This window comes from Podarcis tiliguerta, assembly GCF_965153285.1.
Source record: "Podarcis tiliguerta genome assembly, chromosome: 12".
Taxonomy (NCBI): domain Eukaryota; kingdom Metazoa; phylum Chordata; class Lepidosauria; order Squamata; family Lacertidae; genus Podarcis; species Podarcis tiliguerta.
Window position 1 is genome coordinate 39,794,528 of NC_139545.1, and position 22,384 is coordinate 39,816,911.

The following is a 22,384-nucleotide window of genomic DNA, read 5'->3' on the forward strand; positions in this document are numbered from 1 at the left end:
TGTGATCTTCTAATTAGCAAAAGGAGAGGAATAGTAGCCATTCTCCAAAAGAACATTTTACATGATTTTTATAATACAACATAAAAAGAAAATATTGTCTTGAACTAAAACATATGGTGGAAACACATCCAAAAAAGTATCAGTCTAGATGCAGCCAACGTTTTGCTTTCAACACTGAATCAGAGACTGGAAACATTTGAGGCACCCAGGTTTGTGTGTTGTTTTACACATGTAATTTGCCTCTGTGGAAAAAAAAGGCTTCCTGTTTGATTAAATGATAAATAATACAACATGCGGTACAATCCAAAAATAATTAGGGTGAAAACTCAGTTGCCATTTCACTGCTACTTAAATCCAGAGCTTCTTTCTGCTTCCAGATGAACGAAAGGGTAACACAATATTTGGAACGCACACACTGCCGAAAGAGAACTTGGCCTCTGATACTGTGGCCGAAAGTGAACAGATTCCAGCTGAAAATGGACACTGGGAAATTCCCTTTTGGACTGAAACCTAACTATTGGCATGCCATCAGAGGATGCATTAAGCCAAGATGCTCACTAAGCCCTTACCCCAGAACAAACAGGAGATGTCAGAAGGTGGATCCAGGGGCCTGACTGCCTTCTTTTCAAGTCTTTCTTAGGAACACTTATGGTAAGGCGTCTCCTGGTGTACCAATGGCCCATCTAGTCCAGCATCCTGTTCTCAAGGTGGCCAACCAGATGTCTATGGGAAGGCCAAAAGGAGGACTTGAGCATGACACCACTCTCCCTCTCTTTTGGTTTCCAGCAGTTTGTATTCAGCTCTGACAGTTGGTAGGCAGAACATAACCCTCGCAGCTAATAGTCATTGGTGGCCTTTTCCTCCATGATTGTCTAATCCTCTCTTAAAGCCATCTAGGTTGGTGGCTATCACTGACTCTTGTGGGAGTGAATTCCACCGTTTCACTATGCATTATGTGAAGACGTGTGGTGGAGTCTGCCCCTTTTATTATTTTGAGTTTGTTGGACTCTACACCCTCTTTTTATTGGACTCTATTTTTGTTGGATTCTATCTGCCTGCAATTTGGCAGGCTTAATCCAATCTGGAGGGGCTCCTATACCTGTAAATTTCACCCACTTTGGCAAAAGAGGGGAAAGTAACATCAGATTCTAAATTATCCATTACAGTGAACTTTTATACAGAGTTGTTCAGAACCCAAAACACAGACTGAAGTGGAAAGAGCACAGAGTGACCCAGAAACACACAGTATCAGAATCTGTAAAAACATACAATTACAAGGGGACTCTTGGAACTTGTGAATGCCTCTTCCTCATATAGGTAGGTTTTAGATGTGTACTACAGATTTAAAACCAGAATCATTTTAACCTTCATAGGTAAAAATATCATTTGTATTTAGTGAACGTCTTTTAAGTGTGGGGAGCCACTTTTAAATAGCAGAAATATGTGCTGTCCTTAGGAAAGAATAACAATTACTCCTTTTTTCATCCTTAGCATAGGACCAGAGGGATTAAAATTACAAGATGGTGGGGGAAGCTTATAAATGTTGTCTAGCATGCTTTAAAGTTCCTGAGAGTATAAACCTAGAAAACAAGAAAGCTAGTTAACTGAAAGTTACTCTTACGGGTGACCCACATTGATAATTACAATGCGTCGGCTTGGCTCCACAAAACCATTGTTAGCACATCATCTGTTATCACTATGTGAACACAGTAACTGTCAGCTTAATGCAAGATTAATAAATGTTTATGCATTGACTGGAATTTCAGCTGATGTTTTACAATGGTGTTTGCACGAGGAACATGGCAGAAACAACGACAGAGCAACAGTGGGTGGTCCCTATGGAAATAGGCAATAGTTAGTGGATATGCAGACTTTGAAACCTATTTTTGAAAGAAGTTAAAGGATTTGGATCAGTCCAAACTAGTTACAATGAGGTATTATCCAAAACTGTGAACACACCACTGGGCAATAATTAACTGTAGATAACTGCAATTAGCAGGGGGATCTAATCCTGTGGCAAATGCTATAATAATCTGACATATGGATATGGGCTGGAATCCAAAGTGGTGTGTGTGTGTGTGAGAGAGGGGGGGGGGGAGTTGCTGGTTGCAATCTGCCCCCACCCTTGGAAAACTGCTATTGAAAATCAGGATGTCCTAAGAATGGGCTTCCAAATAGCATAACTTGTGGTCATGCAAGGTATTTGAGGGAAGTCCTAGTGTGCATGACAAAGCATTTGGGCATGTGCTTCTGGCTCTTTGAATCCAGGCCATGATCTTAGTTCAGCTGTATTCAAGCATATGTAAGCTGTATAAATAATTTTTGAGTCTTTGATGTGGCCACCAACACACAGAAGGACAAGGTTGGAGGTAGACAGAAATAAAGGAAGAATAGAAAATGTAGGAAAAGAACAAAAGGGGAGGACAGGAGAAGCAAGAAAGAGCAGGAGATGCAGAATCGTTGGGAGAGGACAACAGGGTTTGGTGTGCAGTGAGTTTATCCTGTTCATTGGTTTCCATGATTGCACATCCTTCCTCTTTCTCCACAGGTTAAGTGAATAGTCTTGGAGAAAAAGGAAGGGTAAGAATCTGCAATCAGAAAAGGGACTGGTGGGGGAACACCTGCTCTCTGACCAGGGAGCAAGAGGATCTAATGCAACAGGCAAACATGATCTTCCCAAATGTAGACCTTTCCTCTTATGTCAACAGAGCTCCAATTGCTCCACTAGCTTTTATAGAGAACAGAGACAGGCTTATGAATAGGTAGTACATTAATAAGGAACCATATTTGGACTCTGGAAACAGTAAAGTGTGGGGTGGGGATACATTACCCATCAACACTTGACAAAGTTCCCCATGATATTCTTGCAGAGAAGCTGGTAAAATGTGTGCTAGACAAGGTAACAGTTAGGTGGTTGAATGACCAAATGCAAAGAGTACTCACTAATGTTTCATCATCATCCTGGAAAAAAGTGACAAGTGGGGTGTCACGGGGTTCTTTCCTGGGCCCTTTATTGTTCAACATATTTATAAATGACTTGGATGAAGATATTTAGGGGGTGCTCATCAAATCTGCAGATGACATCAAACTGGAAGGGGTAACCAATGTTGTTGAAGAGAGGATCTAGAGATCTCAGTAGACCACAAGCTTAGCATGAGTCAACAGTGTGATGCAGCAGGGAGGGAAAGAGCTCATGCTATTCTAGGCTGAATCATCAGAAGTAATATTGTCACTCTATTCTGCCTTGGTCAGATCACACCTGGAGTACTGTGTCCAATTCTGGGTGCCGCAATTTAAGAAGGGTATCAACAAGCTGGAATGTGCACAGAGGAAGGTGACCAAAATTATCAAGCGTCTGGAAGCCTTGTGTGGAACAGTTGAGGGAGTTGGGTATGTTTAACCTGAATAAAAGGAGACTAAGAAGAGATATGATAGCCATCTTCAAATACCTAGAGGGCTGTCACGTGGAAGATGGAGCAAGCTTGTTTTCTCCTGCCCTGGAAGGTAGGACCTGAATGGCTTCAAGTCAAAAGGAAGGAGATTCCAAGTAAACATCAGGAGTAACTTCCTGACAGTAGGAGCTGTTCAATAGTGGAACAGGCTCCCATGAGAGGGAGTGGACTCTCTTCCTCGGAGGTTTGAAAGTAGTGGTTGGATGGCCATCTGTCATGGATGCTTCACTGGAGACTTCTGTATTGCAGGGGGTTGGACTAGATGGCCCTTGGGGTACACCTTCCAGCTCTACAGTTCTATGTTTCTAGGATTGCAGAACCTATCCCTTTCTTCAATACTGCACTATTAAGTTAGACTGAGAAGGGGAAAGGTCAGGCTGGAGACCCATTGACTGGAATGGGAGATGCTACCTGGCTAAGTATTCAACTGAAGTCCATTTTGAGAACTATTAGTCTACATCATTAAAATCAGAATGTTGGAGTCTATACACAACTCTAAGAGTTTTGGCTCAACATTTAGAGAAACTCAAATCACCGTAAACATTCAGAGAGTACAGAAAGTCTTATGGGATATAAAATTCATCCCTTGAAAAGCAATAGGAGTTTTGATAATCCAGAAAATATGAAGCCAAAGGTCTTATAGCATACTTTCACCTGAAGTGTTTTTTCAATTTTATGTTTATGCTATTGTATTTTGAGAGACGATTAACATACAAAGAAGGCACTTGAACTGACAGACAGGACAAAGTTCTTTGTGATAGATATATTGCACACACACTTGCTTCCATTCAATGGAAACTCATTTTACCAAGATTAAAAGAGGAGCCAGGTGACTCACCATGTGCAATAGACATTAGGGGGAATGGATTTTGCCAGACTTGTTGCTTTTCTCCTCGCTGTGTACATCTGCACAAGTCTCACCCATGGGAATCACTCTCTTCAACCATTGCCATATCCCCCTTTGCTTATCTTTTATCTGCCGTAGATTCTCTTTTCTATATTTATTTCAATTGCTTTGTATTGTTAGCAGCCTGAATTTCCCTTTTCCTATATATTAATGTAAGGTAAGCAGAATTCTTCTTTTCCAAGTCCTAGCTTTCTGCTAGCATTTTATTACCTTGACTACTTTTCCAGTCTGTATTTAAAAGGGCTATCTAAAGACTGCATAAAGTTCAGAGTACAGAGCTAAAATATTCAATAACACCACAAAGACTCTTTCTCAATGGGTTTAAATCAAAAACAGAAGTGTAAGCAGATGGATATGTGTTGTTCACTAACATCCTGGCAAGGTGGCCCAACAGATAGCTCCGTTAACCAAAACTTGACATAGTTATATATGAGGGGTATGCAATCACTGCATGATTCAGTATGGACTCCTATTCAGCACTCTAGAAAACAGCCTGATTTGATCTGAAGTGTTTCAGATGTTGCCAAATTCAGCCTGGGTCAGAATCTGAATCCTGATTTCAAAAACCAAGTTTTGCAGACACTGTTCAAATAGCCAAATCACCCTTAAATTGCTTCCAAGGTCCCCAACTTCAGTTAAAGGCACTTCAAAGAGATGCTGCTTCACTCTGGTTTAGTTCAGGCTTCATTCAAATCTGCTGCAAACCCCTACTTTATATGATATTTCCTCTCCAACGCCACCAGTTAAGCTAAACTTGGGGAAGCTTTATCCAATGTGCCATTCTGAAGAAGTTTGTTCTATGGGAATGTGGAGTGGTGATAACGCAACTGTGGAATGTCTTCCCCAAATACACCCATCCTGCTGGTTCTCTGTTGAGTTTAGTTATTTACACACAGGATCTAGGCAGATCCACTTTCTGACAATAGTTTACTTTTCTGTGGGGTGTGTGTTTACAAAAAGTTATGTTCCTTATAGCAGCTAGGATGCTACAATATTTTCTTTCTATCCTCTGCAATTTACATGCCACAGTGTAACTGTCTTTTTATACCAACGCGCTGCTAAATGTGCGCCAAGCATTCTGACCCCAATGGATAGGGTTTTGACAGGTCCAAACAAATGAAGTACTGCATTTGGACATGGAAGACCAAAGTTCAAATCTCGGCTCAGCCTTGGGTTCACTGGGTGGCCCTGACCACGGCAGAATCTCTCAACCATAAGGAGCTTATAGTGCCCCAACAGAATGCATCCCTCTAAAATGGATAATAAGAGGATGGGCCACTGGGCCCATCACCTCCTGGCAAATAGAAGGGGAAGAAATGGAGGCAGTGAGAGATTTTACTTTCTTGGGCTCCATGATCACTGCAGATGGTGACAGCAGTCACGACATTAAAAGACGCCTGCTCCTTGGGAGAAAGGCGATGGCAAACCTAGACAGCATCTTAAAAATCAGAGACATCACCTTGCCAACAAAGGTCCGTATAGTTAAAGCCATGGTTTTCCCGGTAGTAATGTATGGAAGCTAGAGCTGGACCATAAAGAAGGCTGATCACCGAATAATTGATGCTTTTGAATTATGGTGCTGGAGGAGACTCTTGAGAGTCCCATGGACTGCAAGAAGATCAAATGCATCCATTCTTAAGGAAATTAGCCCTGAGTGCTCACTGGAAGGACAGATCGTGAAGCTGAGGCTCCAATACTTTGGCCACCTCATGAGAAGAGAAGACTCCCTGGAAAAGACCCTGATGTTGGGAAAGATTGAGGGCACAAGGAGAAGGGGATGACAGGGGACGAGATGGTTGGACAGTGTTCTCGAAGCTATAAACATGAGTCTGACCAAACTGCGAGAGGCAGTGGAAGACAGGAGTGCCTGGCGTGCTCTGGTCCATGGGGTCACGAAGAGTCGGACACGACTAAACGGCTAAACAACAACAAAATAAGAGGATGGGAGGAGGTCTAGTGTATTAAACCAAAATGATTTTCAAAACCTCTGTACTGGGGCATAAAAGTGCAATTGTCAGAAGCCCAAGAATGTTTACCAATAACTAAGTCTCAGCCCCAGGGGAAATCAGCTTAGTTCATCTGATCTGCAGCTACATTTCTGCTAGAGCTGGAGCTCTTTCAGACATTTTGTCTCTAAACATTACATTTTCTTAACTGCTTTTCAGTCTCTAAACTTGTACTTGTCTCAATCCAGAAGTTTATTTATATTTCCCTCAATCCAGCAATTGTTGGTTTTTAAGTGTGGGAGATCCAAATAGGAGCTTTCCTGCTCTAAAAGCTGAGCACATTTCTTTCAATGAAAGAAGAAACATATCCATGTGAAAGGAATGTGATAGTCCCCATGGCCGTGAGCTCCTCACAGGTGCTCAAGCTCAATGTGGGTCTCCATACTGACTGAAACTGAGGATGTGTACAGGGCAAGAACATGTAAGTAACGAGTCTATTATGAAAATGTTGTGGCTGAAGTTCTGCTGCACGTACAACCTTCTCACCAAGACCACACACAGGAGAACTCATTCTTGTGGCTTGAGAAGAAGCAGAATTTGCACGGCATAAATTCGTGGGCTCTGGTGTCAGTCAAGAAGCAGAACTGTGCACATCGTTGATCGGCTTTCTTATTCACAAAGCCACTGCCCCCTACTTGTCAAAGTTCATTCAAAGTATAAAAAGGGCAGTGGTGGGGAGACCTTCAAAAACCAAACACCATTTTTTAAACGTAACAATTATGTACCTTTCAGAATTGGTGCCAGAGTTTTCTCCCCTCACCATCCCTTTTCCCTGTTGTGTCATTTCTTTTGGATTGTGAACCTGTAGGCAATGACTGTTCCCCACCCCACCCCCAAAAAAATCTCTGGACAGTGATTAGAAAATTGTGGGGGCTTTAAAATTTATTATAAAAAATACATATTTATTTATTTATCTTGCTCTATCATCACCATCGCTGCTGTTGCTGATGATGCTGTTATTTCTGTTAATGTGACTGCTGATAATGATGATGATGATGAGGATAATAATAATATCCCAGCAGTTTGCAAATAAAACCTAAAAAAAGAAGACACCCCTGAATGGAGGAAGAGGCAAGCAGGAAGATGGAAGCAGGATTCAATCAGGAAGTTTCAATGCCTGGCCATTTATCAATGCAAAGTTGCAATTCCATAAGGAATTGCAGGTGAAGCATAATAAGTGGGGTGAAGCAAATGTCAAATTAATATATTCTATACATTTCTGCAGGCCTAAGAGGATCAAAAACATTATTTGATATTTTTGCACACCTGTAGAGTAGATCTGAGTAGAAGCTTTCCAGTTTCCACCCTTAGGGCCCTATCCAGGCCTAAATTGTCCCACCAGCTGCTGGACTTCAGAACTTTTACAAGACTGAAGATTTTTTAAAGGTGCGGCATGACCTAGAGACTACAAATAGATATATAAGCTTCGCCACTTGCTTGGAGCCTGCCAAGCAACCAGCCAACAAAGAAAGAACAAAGAATGAAGCGCATTCCTCTCCTCTGTAGCTACAAAGACATGAATGGAGACCTTGCTGTAAAAACGAGACTCCCCTCCTCTACCTGTTTTACTTCCATAAAAATAAATCGGTATAACAGCTGCTGCTTCCATATTAATGCACACAAATAACCAATCCCTGGTATGTTACGCAAAAATACATTGCTATGGCATCACTGAGGTGGCCATTATCTACTAGACGCTGCAAAAATGCTCCCAAGAACTGAAAAGACCCTCACGTTCTAGAAAAGGGTTTCAATAAATGCATACAAATGTGGTGACCCCAGAGTGCGAGTTCAATAGTTACAAATTTTATCTAGTTAGTAAAATTAAACTTGCTGTTTTCAGGCAGAAATGTATCGTATTTTCAACGAATGCCAAAAAGGCTAGTCAAGAAGTCTGAAATACCATTTTTATTGTTATTTCTTATGTTCAGCTTCTGTGAATAGTTTCTTTTGCAAGGAAACTATTTTCGCTTAGCTCAATGCCAAAAGTAATAACCTGGCACCCTGCCTCCGTGTGCTAAGCCCAGTATCTGCCAGTTATAAGAAACTCATTTTATTAACTGTACATATAACTTTTTAAAATATATATATATGATAGTACTATTTACAAACAGTGTTCCCCCAGGAGGTCTTCTTCTAGCTTTTTCAAATTAAAGGCACCCTAGCCAGGATTCAAAGCTATTCAAGTACAAATCAGGGGTTCTGTCATCCGCCTTCACTAAATGCCACTTAGGTAGAACAGGGAACTTTCCAGAGTTGCATGAGAGGCAACACAAGGAGATCCATAGGACGGAAAAATCAGTGACCCCTCTGTGCACGCATGAAGAATGCTTTCCACTCATGCAAAGGGTCCTTTGGATCCCAGCCTGACTTTTCAACAAAGTCTCCTAAACCGAAATTTGCCTTAAGACAATTGCAAGAAGCTGCTCAGTGTATTTCTGTGGTTTAGAAACGATGCCAAGTCGGAAGGAAAGGACATTCCCTGCATTCTCTCAAGCAAGATAAATACAGAAGAGAAACCTAGATGAAAGATGGAACTGTTATCTACGGCCCGTGCCAGATTCTTTGGCTTTTTGGCAAATCCTCTTAAAGTTGGAAGACTCGCCCGAGAGCAGCAACCTTTTCCATTAAAATGAGCAGTATATATTTGGGTTTAGCATACCTTGTTTATATATTCCGAACCTTCAAAACTGTCTTATTTAAAAACGTTTTAATGATTCCTTCTGCACAAATTGGCTACAGCTCCCCTTATTTGAAATGGCTCATTTATCACCAAAAGGGCTGCAGGGCTCTGCTTCTGTTGAACTGCTCCAATAAACCTACAGCTTGGTGGGACAGGCTTCTTTTTATAAGACGAAAAGATATTCAGAACATGCCAAGATAAGGGTGCCAATTTCCAAATTTGTTGTCCAAATGTTCCTAAATTAGAAACGTACCAAAGCAGAGACTAAAGAAGGTAATGATAAGCTCATCTCAGGGGCTGTTACCATCTCTTGCCTGGGATTAGACTGACAATGGGTCTTCGCCCGAGTTGCTGTGGTTGCCGAACACTTGATGATTAGCAGCTTAATGTGTGAACTGACTTCACCACTGAAAGGCAGGATTTCAGAGCTGACACAAGCTAATATAGTGGTGCCCCACAAGACGAATGCCTCGCAAGACGGAAAACCCGCTAGACGAAAGGGTTTTCCGTTTTGGAGGTGCTTCGCAGGACGAATTTGCTATGGGCTTGCTTTGCAAGACGAAAATGTCTTGCGATTCCTGGGGTTTTTTTTTCACTCCCCACCCCCTTTTTCTAAGGCACTAAGCTGCTAATAGCCTTTTAGCAGCTAATCCGCTAATCCCTTAAGCCTTTAATAGCCGCTAAACCGCTAATAGCGCTAATGGGCTTGCTTCGCAAGACAAAAAAACCGCTAGACGAAGAGACTCACGGAACGGATTCTTTTCATCTTGCGAGGCACCACTGTATAAAAATGGAATTACTGTATTTTTCTGTGTATTTTTCATATTTTGGGGGACTCAAATTTAAGAAAATGGGGGGAGATGGCACAGAGTTGTTGAGCTTTTTTTGGGGGGGATTGCCAAATATCGCTCACCCTCACGCGCATCACATAATCCGCTTCTCGTCTGTCCCCTCACCAGCAGAAGCTGCCAATTGCCCGCCCAATTGCCGCAGCATCAGCCAATCAACACCAGCCCTTGACGCAGCCACCAATAACACGCCCAATAGCCGCTGACAGCCACGGCAGCAACCAATCAAACGTCTACCCTATGCACTATCCATGTATGAGACAACCCCCACTTTTTAGCAGAAATTTTAAAGAAAAAAACCTAGTCTTATACATGGGACAGTACGGTAAATCTGTGATGGCCCATTCACATATGCAAACCATCAGGTGATGAACATGCCCGGGTGAAGCAACCATACATCACAACCTTTTCAAAAAAGTGAAGTGAAGGTATCTAGGTTGTACTCGTCTGCCTCTGCTTACGGTATATGGCAAAAAAGATCAGGTCTTTTATCAGGAGACTGAAATCTGGAGAGGACAACAAATTTACTGAAAACTGGAAAGAAAAGTGTGCAGAATATCCTGGAGATAGTTTTCAATTGGATCAGGAATATCAATGTTGGTGATACTACCTCCATTTCAAACATATATATTTAGGTGCAGTTTCCTAGTTTCTAAGTTTTGTTAAACACTGCTTTCTTGATCCACCATTGAATTTTTGAAACGAGGACTTCAGAGCAAAAAGCTTTGGCAATAAATCAGCTCAAAGCAATAATATTTTTACAGGGTTTAAATTTTTCTGAACAATAAAAGTCCCAAAATAATTATTTGTGAAGTGTGTTTGAACTGCATATACGTTTCTTATGTTCCCAGAATAATAATTTGTAATTAAGTACTATAATGACTCCATAGATTGTAAATGAAAATGAGCATTTTAAAGATGGAAAACGCAAATTTTATGCGAGCTTTAAAAGTAAATTGGGCAATTAAAATAAATTAGTCATTTTTCTGGCAGTTACCTATTTAGTCAAACATCTATTTGTTACTACAAAGACTTACCAATACATGTATTATTATTATTATTTTTTACTTTGCTTACCTGAAGAAAGATAAAGATGCTTACAGCCCAATCCTAACCATGTCTACGCAGATATATGTCCTATTAAATTCAATGGGTTTTACTCCCCCCAAAAAGTGAAGTTAGTATTGCAACCTTACTCATCACCCCCGTCCAAGAAAAAATGTTGGGTGGCTATGAGATTTGGGTTTAAACTTCTCAGATAAGAAAATGTTACATTTCTCATTTGTCCAATGGAACAGTGGTACCTCAGGTTAAGTACTTAATTCGTTCTGGAGGTCTGTTCTTAACCTGAAACTGTTCTTAACAGGAAGCACCACTTTAGCTAATGGGGCGTCTTCCACTGCTGCCGCACCGCCAGAGCACAATTTCTGTACTCATCCTGAAGCAAAGTTCTTAACCCGAGGTACTATTTCTGGGTTAGCGGAGTCTGTAACCTGAAGTGTATGTAACCTGAAGCATATATAACCCGAGTTACCACTGTATCTAGAGCTATTCAGACACTCAAGAGGGGCAGAAAAAAATATCCCTGTGGATGAAAACGACTGTATAGTTAAAGAAAAAATGGGAATAGATAATATGAGGGATGCATGGCACACCCACCTCTTTTTCTTGTCTCTTGCCCGCAACACAGAGAGGGAAAAAAGCATGTGACAGGATGTTACTGTGCTCCACATTTCCCCACCCCCTTAAGCAGCAGCAGCCAAATACTGGAGGTTCCCGACCTCTATGGTTGTAATTCGTGGGCAATCATTTACCGTATTTTTCGTCCTATAGGGCGCACCGGCCCATAGGACACACCTCGGTTTTTTGGGGGGGAAATGAATAAAAAAAAAATTATTTTCCCCCCTAGCTGCGGCTGCCGCCCCAAGCCTTGCAGACACCCGCCAGAAGCAAGGGGAGCCCTCCGGAGGGCTCCCAGTGCTTCAGGTGGCAGGGTGCCGCCCCAAGCCTCGCAAGCTCGGCGGGACCTCCCGTCGGGCGCGCAAGGCTTGCGGACACTCGCCCGAAGCACGGGGAGTCCTCCGGAGGGCTTCCCGTGCTTCGGGCGGCAAGCTGCCGCCCCAAGCCTCGCGCGCTCGGCGGGACCTCCCATCGGGCGCGCAAGGCTTGCGGACACTCGCCTGAAGCACGGGGAGTCCTCCAGAGTTCTTCGGAGGGCTCCCCGTGCTTCGGGCGGCAGGCTGCTGCCCGCAAGCCTTGTGAGCCCGTGGGAACTCCTGCAGGGCTTGCAAGGCTTGCGGATAGCTTCCTGAAGCCTGGAGAGCAAGAGGGGTCGGTGCGCACTGATGCCTCTCGCTCTCCAGGCTTCAGCGAAAGCCTGCATTCGCCCCATAGGACGCACACACATTTCCCCTTCATTTTTGGAGGGGAAAAAGTGCGTCCTATGGGGCGAAAAATACGGTAATTTTATCCGGATTCTAATTTTTAAGCTGTATTTTAATCAGTTGTTTGATTGTGTTTTAATGTATTTGATATTTGATGTTAGCTGCCCAGTATGGCCGGGGAGGGTGGGGTATAAATAAAAATTTACTTACTTACTTACTTACTTACTTACAATGATGTATGAGAAACCCATAGCAGGGTGGCATTAGGTCATGAGGCTTATTGTTCTTCATGTTATGGAGGGGGGGGGGGAGGAAGGAAGAGATTCCTCCACCACTTACCTTTACCACCCCGTTTTCATGCATTGTGATGCAATTGTTGGGATCCTCTGATAGCTGATAGAGGGCTTGTGCAGTAGCTCGATGAACTTCTGGGTCACTTGATTTCAGGTAACGCACTAAAGGGGCAACGGCTTTGGTGTCCCCAAAGGCGACCCTGTTACTTCCCCACATACAGCAGCGAGAAATGGCCTCCGCTAAATGTCGCCTTAGTTTGTCATTGTTCTAAAAAAGGAGGAAAAATAGGTCCGTTATTTAGTTAGCCTGGAAATGTACTCCTAGACTTTTAAATCAAGGTTAATACTGGAAAATACAGGAAAATACTGTTTACACGAAATACAAGCCATGCTCCCTTGCAAAGCCATACGGCCACTCTGTTGAGGTGTCTATTTTCTTATCTTAAAGCAATAGCTTCCTTAAACTGACTTATAACATGGTAAATAGTGAATCTGTTATGTTAATAGAATATGCACTCTTTCAGTTTCAAATCAGTATCAATACACACACACATGCAGGCTGGTGTGTACACTATGGGCTACTTATACATAAGCTACAAACCATGAATTAGCGTAGGCGTAGCCAACATGGCGGAAATCACCATATTGGCTACCCCTTGTTAAGGGCTTAATAGACAAGCCCCAGCAAATCCAAGCAAAGCATCCGGCTCAGTCACACCCTTTCTCCTCCTCCCTCACAGTCAGGACTTTAGTCAAGTTTACTTCTAGTTTCAAATCATATATGTTTTATACTACATGTAAACCAGGAATTCTTGTATAAATTTGAGAACGGTTAGTTGCTCAACAAGCCAACTTCCTGGGTTATGAAGCTGGCTTCACTACCCATAGTTTGTTTTAATCCTGCTTCACAAATAATGCTAAACCAATTTATTTATTTTTTGAAAATGGAAGTAAACTTGGCAAAAGTCCTCCTCTTGGTTTTGCAGGAGGATGAGAGTGAAAGGGGTAGTGTATGAGCCAAATGCTTAGCTAAGGCTCACTGAGGCTTATCCACATAGTGCTAAACTGTGGTTAAGTGTTCTGTGCACATGAGCCTTATAAACTGATTTTTAAACCATGTATTAAAGTGAGTAAACAAGGAAGTATCATTTTAAAAAAATAAAATGAAGGCTAGGTAAATACATCATTTCAAGAACAAAATGCAGCACATAAAGAAATTCTCTGCCTAGTCTCTAGGTCATCCTATGTTTCTTTGTAGTTTAAAGACATAAGGTCCTGGTCTTCTCAGCTGCTTCACAGTAAACCCCATACCTAAGGCTTTAATTCTGGCCCTTTTCACTTTTAACAGAAGCTCCTGGTTTTCCCCCAATGGACTTTGTTTCCCTTTTCTTCCATTCCGTGATAAAGTGAGTCCTTTCAGCAGCCACACTTAGGATGCCATCATGCAGCAGGTTTCAGTAAACTATCAATTGTTAAAACGTATTACAAAAAATGTATTACTTACTGTATTTGCTAGTTTGGACAACAAAGGGACAACACCATGATCTGTTATAACAGCTAAGTTCTCTTGATCTTTTGCTATGTTGGTTATAGCAGCACACACACTTGCCAGAACTTCTTTATTCTCTGATTTTAATAAGTTGACTATCAGCTCTAAGCCACCAACAAAGGAACGAACCATTTCACCAGCATCCTGAGTGAATAACAAAACAAAACAATTTACTTAATTGGCTAAATCTCCATTTAATGTAAACAATGGTTCTATGAAAACGCAAGTTGCTTTTGCTCTTGTTTTTCCATTTTAGAGCTAATTTCACTGCCCGTTCTTTCTCTCAGTTTCCAAATGTGATTGTCCATTATGGGTTGGATCCAGGCTTAGTCGTGCTGAGAGTAGACAACGGAAATTAAAGCTAGGATTTAAAGCTAAATCATGTTGATTTCAATGGACCTGTTGTTACCATGATTAAGGACTTAATCCAAGCACAGCCTGCAGTGTTCCAAACCTGATGGTTGGTTGAATACCAAAAGTGTTCCTATGCACCTTTCACTGTACAAATCCAAACCACAACTAATCAATACGAGCTGCATTGTAAAGTAACGTGAATCCTGAGATGTTGTCTGTGTTGTGTCAGGATTTATGTGATTATTGAGCAGCCTACATCAGACATGCCCTCCTACAGAGAAATGTAAAATGTGAATGTACTATAGGAGAATAAATATGGTATAAGTAAAGGTAAAGGGACCCCTGTATATTCAGCATCTATTCTTATCCCATGATCATGGCAGCAATTTCTCTAGTCACTGTAACCTCATGAATAACTGCAGAGTATATTTGTGGAGAGGTCCCTCAGTTACATATTACATTTCTTCATTTCTCAGAACTATTCTCACAATAATCCTAAATCAGGTTTCTCCCCGCACCCCTTCACAGTCTAGGCTGGGGAAAAGACCCCTCATTACAGATGTGTACAAGAGCAACACTGAAGAATAAACAAACTTCCCCAAGGTCACATCAAAAGTCAGTTTGTGAGTGAGTCCCAGAGATACTAGAGCCCTATCCACTGGAATCTTTGGGGTGCTGTGGACCATGTGATTTGCAGGACCAGATCATCATCGCTTGTTGATTTTAATATCAACATTCCTTGACATATATATTGGTCTGCCAAAATACTGAAGTTTGAGACCTCTTTCAGTTCTCGGAACGAGACTCTCTTCTGAGTTTGAAGTACTGTAAACTAAATGCTGCTTTGAAAAGGCACCGTGTTTATAAATATTCTACCCTCATAGATAAAAGCTTCCCAATAAAAAAACAACACAGTAGTATTTTCCTTTTAGAATATCTTAGAAAGCTTAAGATGTCAAAGCCAATTTATCAACTCTGGCTACTTTTGCCCAAAAATGTGATGGTGTGGTTGAGCAAATAAACTTGAGTTACCAAGAGTCCTCTGTGGACTCCATTTCCTTCTGGAGACCTGTCCCTGTCCCGTTCCATGGTTTGCCATTTTGCAGCACACCCAACTTTACCGGAGGGCAGGAAGGAGGAGAAGGTTCAGTTTGCCTCTTTTGCATTTCATAAAGTATCATTATATGAGAAAGGAAAACTAATGGCATAACGTAAGAGATAAACACATGAGGCAAACGTCTTGGCAAATAACTATATAAGGATGGCCAACTTTGATTACTGTGCGAAGCGGGGCACACAGTTCTATAGACAGGAGTCTGGTGGGCCAGAAGTGTTTTCTGCCATATTAGGTGACTCCTTCATGAGTGGTCAAGCTCTATAATGAAGTTTAGTGGCCCCTATCTATAAAGATCCTCTTGCCATAAAGATGCCTCAGATTGCTAAGCAAGGTAGCTATTCTCCTTGCCAACTCAATGCACCTTCCAAATTTATCAAATCGGTACTGCTATCTCATTCAGCCAAATTAACCTGAGGTTTTGCAACATAAAGAAGGAAAGCATGCCTTCTTGGCTTTGCTGGCTATGGGAACACACTGAAACACCCTAAACGGCTTTGCAAAGGTAACTGGATAATCCATGGGTAGGCAAACTAAGGCCCGGGGGCTGGATCTGGCCCAATCGCCTTCTAAATCTGGTCCACGGATGGTCCGGGAATCAGTGTGTTTTTACATGAGTAGTGTTATGTATTGAAGTTCTCACCCTGGCCACCAGGAGTATTGTGTATGTAGTTTTCACTCAGGTCCACGTCAGTTATTTTATGCGGGAAACCCTGGGTTGCTGTTGCTACAATGTTGACAGCCAGCTGCCTATAAAAGCAGGCCGGCTGAGCTGTTTGCTGTTCAGTTCTGTGACAGCTTACAAATAAAGAGCTGCTTTGGAGAAATCGCTGTGTCGTCTGCTATGTCTACCCACTATTCAACAAGTAGAATGTGTGCTTTTATTTAAAATGCATCTCTGGGTTACTTGTGGGGCCTAGGAATTTGCTCACCCCCCCCAAATAATATAGCCCCCCCCCCAAGGACTGCTGAAAAAGTTTGCTGACCCCTGGGCTAATCCCATGCTGCAGACTACTGGGGAATTGAGCAGGGTGTCACTCAGAGATGCACACTAAGGAAAACAGGCACTCCTGATTGGCTGGCACACTGGCAAAACTGCCTCCCCCCCCCCACAAGGCCATTGGCATCATTCATGCTATATAGAGATGCTGCATGGTTAAATTCCTTCAAGTAATATGGAGAAGGTAGCACTTTCTCTGTCTCCTATGTGTGCTCAGAGCACAGTACAGAATGCTCTTCCCATTCCTATTTTATTCACAGTTTTATGTGCCGAAATATAAATGGACTGGGAGAAACATAGCAGTAAACAAGCATAGCCTCAGAAACAATTGTTTTTCATTCTTTTGTAAGAAAAGTACTCAAAATTAAGGGGGAAATCAAACTAACTTTCTCACTGAAATACAGAAAATAATAATGGTAATATGAAGAAAAGTTTTTGCATGTAGAAGTTGAGGTCGGCTCAAGAGACCCTTACCCACAATTAAAAGTGTTTAAATCATTTTTTGATCCTATCTGTCTTTGTTTAGGATCAACAGAGCAACCATGCTTGAAACAAGGAAAACTTTGTAATTTCTGAATGTTTCTTATGTTTACATTATTCAGCATAGGGAATAAAGGAGTATCTTGACTACAAAATGACTTTCCAATATCAACAGAGCTCAGAACACTTTTCACTGCAATTCTTCATAATTATTTGCTTTGATTGGCTAATGCACTTCCACTCTGTCACAGCAATTACTTCTACCGTTATGGTTTGTAGCTATTGAATTAACCAGCTAATTAATCTAAATCTACTTCTGTTATGGTGATTCTGTTGCCTGCTTGGCCGCTCTTCTCTCTCTCTCTTTAATAAAACATATTAAAATAAATGTTTCAATTTTATATATATACCCTACCACTACAAAATAACATTAGTCACCACCAAGCAAAGTAACACTGCTTGCCATAATACACAGAAATGCTCTGCTGGGCTAACACAACCCTCCCTCCCTCTATGCACCAATATAAACAGCTCAGGTATATCAGGACTTCTGCTTGTAATGGAGGGAGGGAGGGAAGACTTCCCCATACAGGGAACCACTTTTGTGACCTGTACCATAGCATAAAACTAAACTATCTGCCTTAGTTTTAGTATTCAGTAATTTTCAACTCCTTCCTGCAACATCCTTGCTTTCTGTTTAATCCTGCAGCCCTGTGCATTCAAGGTTTTGGGGATTATCCATTCGATAGTGTCCTACAAAACCGCAAATATAGCCTACCAGAGGCAACGCATTCTCCCATATGGATCAAAAGCATTTTGACTACCTAGTGTAAGAGGAAAGAATAGAATGTCTCAGCTTGCTCTCCACTGACTCCAGTGGTTTAGCACCTCTGATCTGCTGCATTGTTTAGAATCTGGATGAAAACCAGAATTTATAGGCTATTCTTGTTTTCATAGAATCATGTTTTGTTTCAATCCCAGTTAAATTACGAAGTGTAAAGAAGAGCTTCGGTTTCCCCCTTTCGTTATCAGTACATCTAAATCCAGCATTTCATGGAGAGCCTATTTTGCAATTGACAATCACAGCTTTTTGCATCTATAGTTCAATACTACCACCCTTTTTACTGAACTATATGTTTGGTGTGAATTTTTTAAACATTGCTCTTGCTTGGGGATGATATACTTGTCTCTTGGAGGAGAGGTAATGGCATATTTGGGTATTGGGTGGTTATCGCTTCTCCTGGTATGAGAGAAGCTTAATGCAAAGTTTTGAGTTGCTGGCATATTATGCTAGCTAGGTTATACAAATTGAATAACATCTCTGATCCAAAATGTGGGAAGGGCTGTAGGCAAGTCTTGATATGCTGCAATTTACGATAGTGTATGTAATATAATCCAATGTTGTTGGAAGTTTGCTATCAAAGCAATTTAGTAACAACGTGGAATTAAGATCAATATGGTAATAATCTGTAGCTTTAATATATGTTTTGAGAAAACCCCATTTTAGCAGCGTAAACTTTGGGCTGCCTTGCTTACCATGGCTAAAATTTTGATAGGCAATGGAAGGATTCCGGAGTTTCAGAAAGCAGTGGCTTTTAAAATAACGGGGGCTCTTACAGGAGCTAGGAGATGGTATTTGAAAAAGATGAAGTATCACCAGATGGGCAGCATCGAAATCAGATAGATTATATTCTCTGCAGCCAAAGATGGAGAAGCTCTATCTCTTTGATCTTAGTTTCAGCCGCTGATGTTGTGTGTGTGTATACACATAAACTTTCCAGGTCTTGTTCTTTTCTGGGCTTGTTTCTAGATACAGTGGCACCTCGGAAGTTGAACGTAATCCATTCCAGAAGTCTGTTCAACTTCCAAAACATTCAGAAACCAAAGCACAGCTTCTGATTGGCTGCAGGAAGCTCCTGGTAGCCAATCAGAAGCCAGAAAAGCCCTGTCAGACATTTGGGTTCCAAAGAACGTTTGCAAACTGAACACTCACTTCCGGGTTTGTGGCGTTCGGGAGCCAAAACATTCAATTCACAAGGCGTTCAGGATCCCATTGTACCCTGCTAGATCCCCTCCCCCCCCTGTAAAATGCATAGGGAAAGATCATTGCTTTCCCTTATTTGAGGGAACTGTCAGTGGCTTTGTACCATCAGCAGCCATCCCACCAATTCCTACTAACAAACAACTTAGTAAAATACTTAGAAAATATTTTCTCACCTTTGCATTTTCAATGCAAGGACAAATAGCCCAGGCTGCACTCGCCTGAACATCTGGATGAGGGTTTTTCAGCAAAGACCATAACAAACGAACACCATCCAAACGATCAATTATCCTAGTAAAGAGAGGCATTGAAGATATCAACTGAAATAATACTTAACATTCTATTTATTAGATTGTTATTGCGCAAGACCCATGTGTAAACCCATGTTTTATCATTGAAACATCCCAACATCGTTTATAAAGCGTATCTGTAGAAATGTGGCTTTGAACGAGATACACTTTTTCAATGAATCCTCTACATTCCCCCGCCCCGCCCCCAGCACTTTACCTTAAAATTCTTTTCTAGAAAGTATAAAATAAAATAAACGGCATTATATAGCTAGGACCCTTGTAAACTTTAAAAATGAGCCACGTGACTTTTTTAACAAGCTGCATGCAAAGTCGAACCAAAATTCAAACATACTAGTTTCTTTCATATAGCAACAAATACTTTCCAAAACAAATATTTATGCCAAAAAACTATGTACTTAACTCTATATTGAGTCTATGTTTAATTTATTTACCTTGCTGTATGACATATTTTAAATTTCTATGTTGCTAACCTAACATTTGGAATTAAAATGGGTCACACCACAGTGCACCCTTTGTGGGGCATGAATAACGTGCAACTTGTTTCCTATGTGCTCCCCACTGACGAGACTAACACTGAATACCGTGTTATAATTGCTTAAACATACTGTAATCAAAGTATCTTCATGTCTAGCTGAAAAATGAATTATCATCAGAGTCATCTTTAAACCATCTGTCTTATGTTTATATATCAATCAGTCTAGGGGATCATAACTTCATATTAAAGTCCACCGAGTACTTTAAAACGAAGAGGAAGACCAAACAAAACTTAATATCCTTTACAAACATGGCTTTGTTCAGGAAGATATGTAAAACTCAAAGCAGATGAAGTGAAGATAAAGACAATCAGGCATACTTTGATTTATAACCTCAAATGTTTAATTCTACACAGTTTGTCCACATCTTTAATTGTGAATACATTATTTTGGAAATAAAATAAAATACAGATTTTTACCCATGTAAAAAAAAAATCAAGCAAGAACATCTAATTTCTGTTCATTATGTAAAATGAGTTTGCCAGGAATGAAAAGTAAGTAGAAAATCAGGCCAGTACGTAATCATACAATTATTTTGATTCAGACAGAATGATTTAGGACACGAACTCTCTGTCTAAAGTAAGTGCAGCTTTATTTAAATTGATGCAACCTGGTTATATAATTTTGCTTCCAGCATCCAGGTATTTGGGAGAGGAGCAAGGACAATGTGAAATGTTAAAACAAGGCAGGCCAATTTACATGGCCAGTACAAAGAACAGCAAAAAACACAGAGGAAATCCAAGTTTAGACCACAAAGCAGTGATAAAATGATGACACAGTACACACAAGAACATATAAAAGGGTTATGCAAATCCTTCTCTGCAGAGGCGGTTTTAGGGTAGCACAACCAGTGCAGTTGCACCACAACAATGCTGTAGAACAGATCGCGAGAGGAGTGCTAAATTTCAGCATTATACAGGACACTGCTGAAATTTGAGAGCCCCAAGTCCACCACTGTCCTCTGACATGTTTAGCAAGGGGTGGATTTCTCCTCCTCATATGACTGTGGAATGGAGATTCCTATGCAGAGGGAAAACACCAGGGCACAAATGTTTGGGGCATCAGGTTGGGAGGAGGCCCCAGCCACTATAATAGGTGCTGCCACCCCCTCTTCACCTGTCTTCTCAGAACTGCCTGCTTCTTGGCCTATACCAGGTATATTTGCCTTCACGTAGCCAGTTGGCAGTTTCTACTAGTTGGCTAGATTTCCATCACCTGCTCTTCTTTTCTGCCTGTTGAAGATCTGATATTTATAAAGTGTGGTCCATTAACCCCAAAGCATGTGTCTTCATTCAGCCTGGTGTGTGTGTGTGCACTACTATTCTTCATCAGGAAAGAAAAGTACAGTGGTACCTTGGTTTTCGAACGTCTCCGTTGACAAATGTTTCAGTTTTCAAATGCAATAAACCTGGAAGTAGGTGCCTCGGTTTTCGAACATGCCTCAGAAGTCAAACAGGAAATGCGGCTTCCATACTGAGTTTTCCATATTGAGTTTTCTGTTTTCAAACTTCTGGTCTGAGTTTTCAGTTTTCAAACGTTTCAGAACTCAAACGGTCTTCCAGAACGGATTACTTTCGGAAACCAAGGTACCATTGTGTATCTAGATAACTTTAAAATCAAACTTACCTCCATTGATTTTAGAACTATAATCACAGTATTTAAGGAAACCAGTATTTCATCATCTGTAGAACACTTAAAAACGGTGCCTCTTACTGCTTCTCATATCAATCCCCAAGAGGCTGGCCATTAGAAATCACAGATTAATAGTTAGAAAACTTTAGCTTGACAAACCATAATAGTAAAAGGATCGAGACCACCCAATGAATCCATGCTTTACTGTGGAGTCAAGAGCATTATCTTTTGAAACACCATCTGGGGCACTCTGCTTGCCTTCAAAATACCAGTTAGCACCATTGCTATGGCTGCTGTAACATTATACTGCCTTGAACTTGTCTTCCTTCCTGCCTCCATTATCTGAACTAGTCTATCTACACTTGGTTGGCCTTGATAGCTCCAGACCCCCATGCACTAGACTGCTTGATCCTGCAACAAAGGTATCACACATTGTCACACTAACTCATAGCAGTACAAGCTTCAGGGGACAAAGCATTCCCTTGCAATGGTGCTGAAAGATGAACCAGGTTCGCTTCCCCGCTCCTCCACATGCAGCTGCTGGGTGACCTTGGGCTAGCCACACTTCTCTGAAGTCTCTCAGCCTTACCTCACAGAGTGTTTGTTGTGGGGGAGGAAGGGAAAGGAGATTGTTAGCCGCTTTGAGACTCCTTGGGGTAGTGATACAGTGGGATATCAAATCCAAACTCCTCCTCCTCTTCTTCTTCTTCGTCTTCTTCTTCTTCTTCTTCTTCTTCTTCTTCCTCTGTGCCCTCTTGTCTCCAGGGCTATGTCAATTAGCCGTAAAATGAAAAAAG

The 22,384-nt window shown here is 41.4% G+C and overlaps 1 protein-coding gene across 1 annotated transcript in view; it reads right to left on the reverse strand.

Moving 5' to 3' along the window:
• ODAD2 (outer dynein arm docking complex subunit 2) overlaps nt 1–22,384 on the reverse strand; it is a 161,933-nt gene that overhangs the window by 89,631 nt on the left and 49,918 nt on the right. Inside the window, exons 17-19 of the mRNA XM_083407204.1 lie at nt 19,288–19,402; nt 14,078–14,266; nt 12,620–12,841 (exon numbers count right to left, since the gene is read on the reverse strand). Coding sequence (XP_083263330.1) covers nt 12,620–12,841; nt 14,078–14,266; nt 19,288–19,402 — 526 coding nt within the window. The remainder of the gene's footprint in view (nt 1–12,619; nt 12,842–14,077; nt 14,267–19,287; nt 19,403–22,384) is intronic.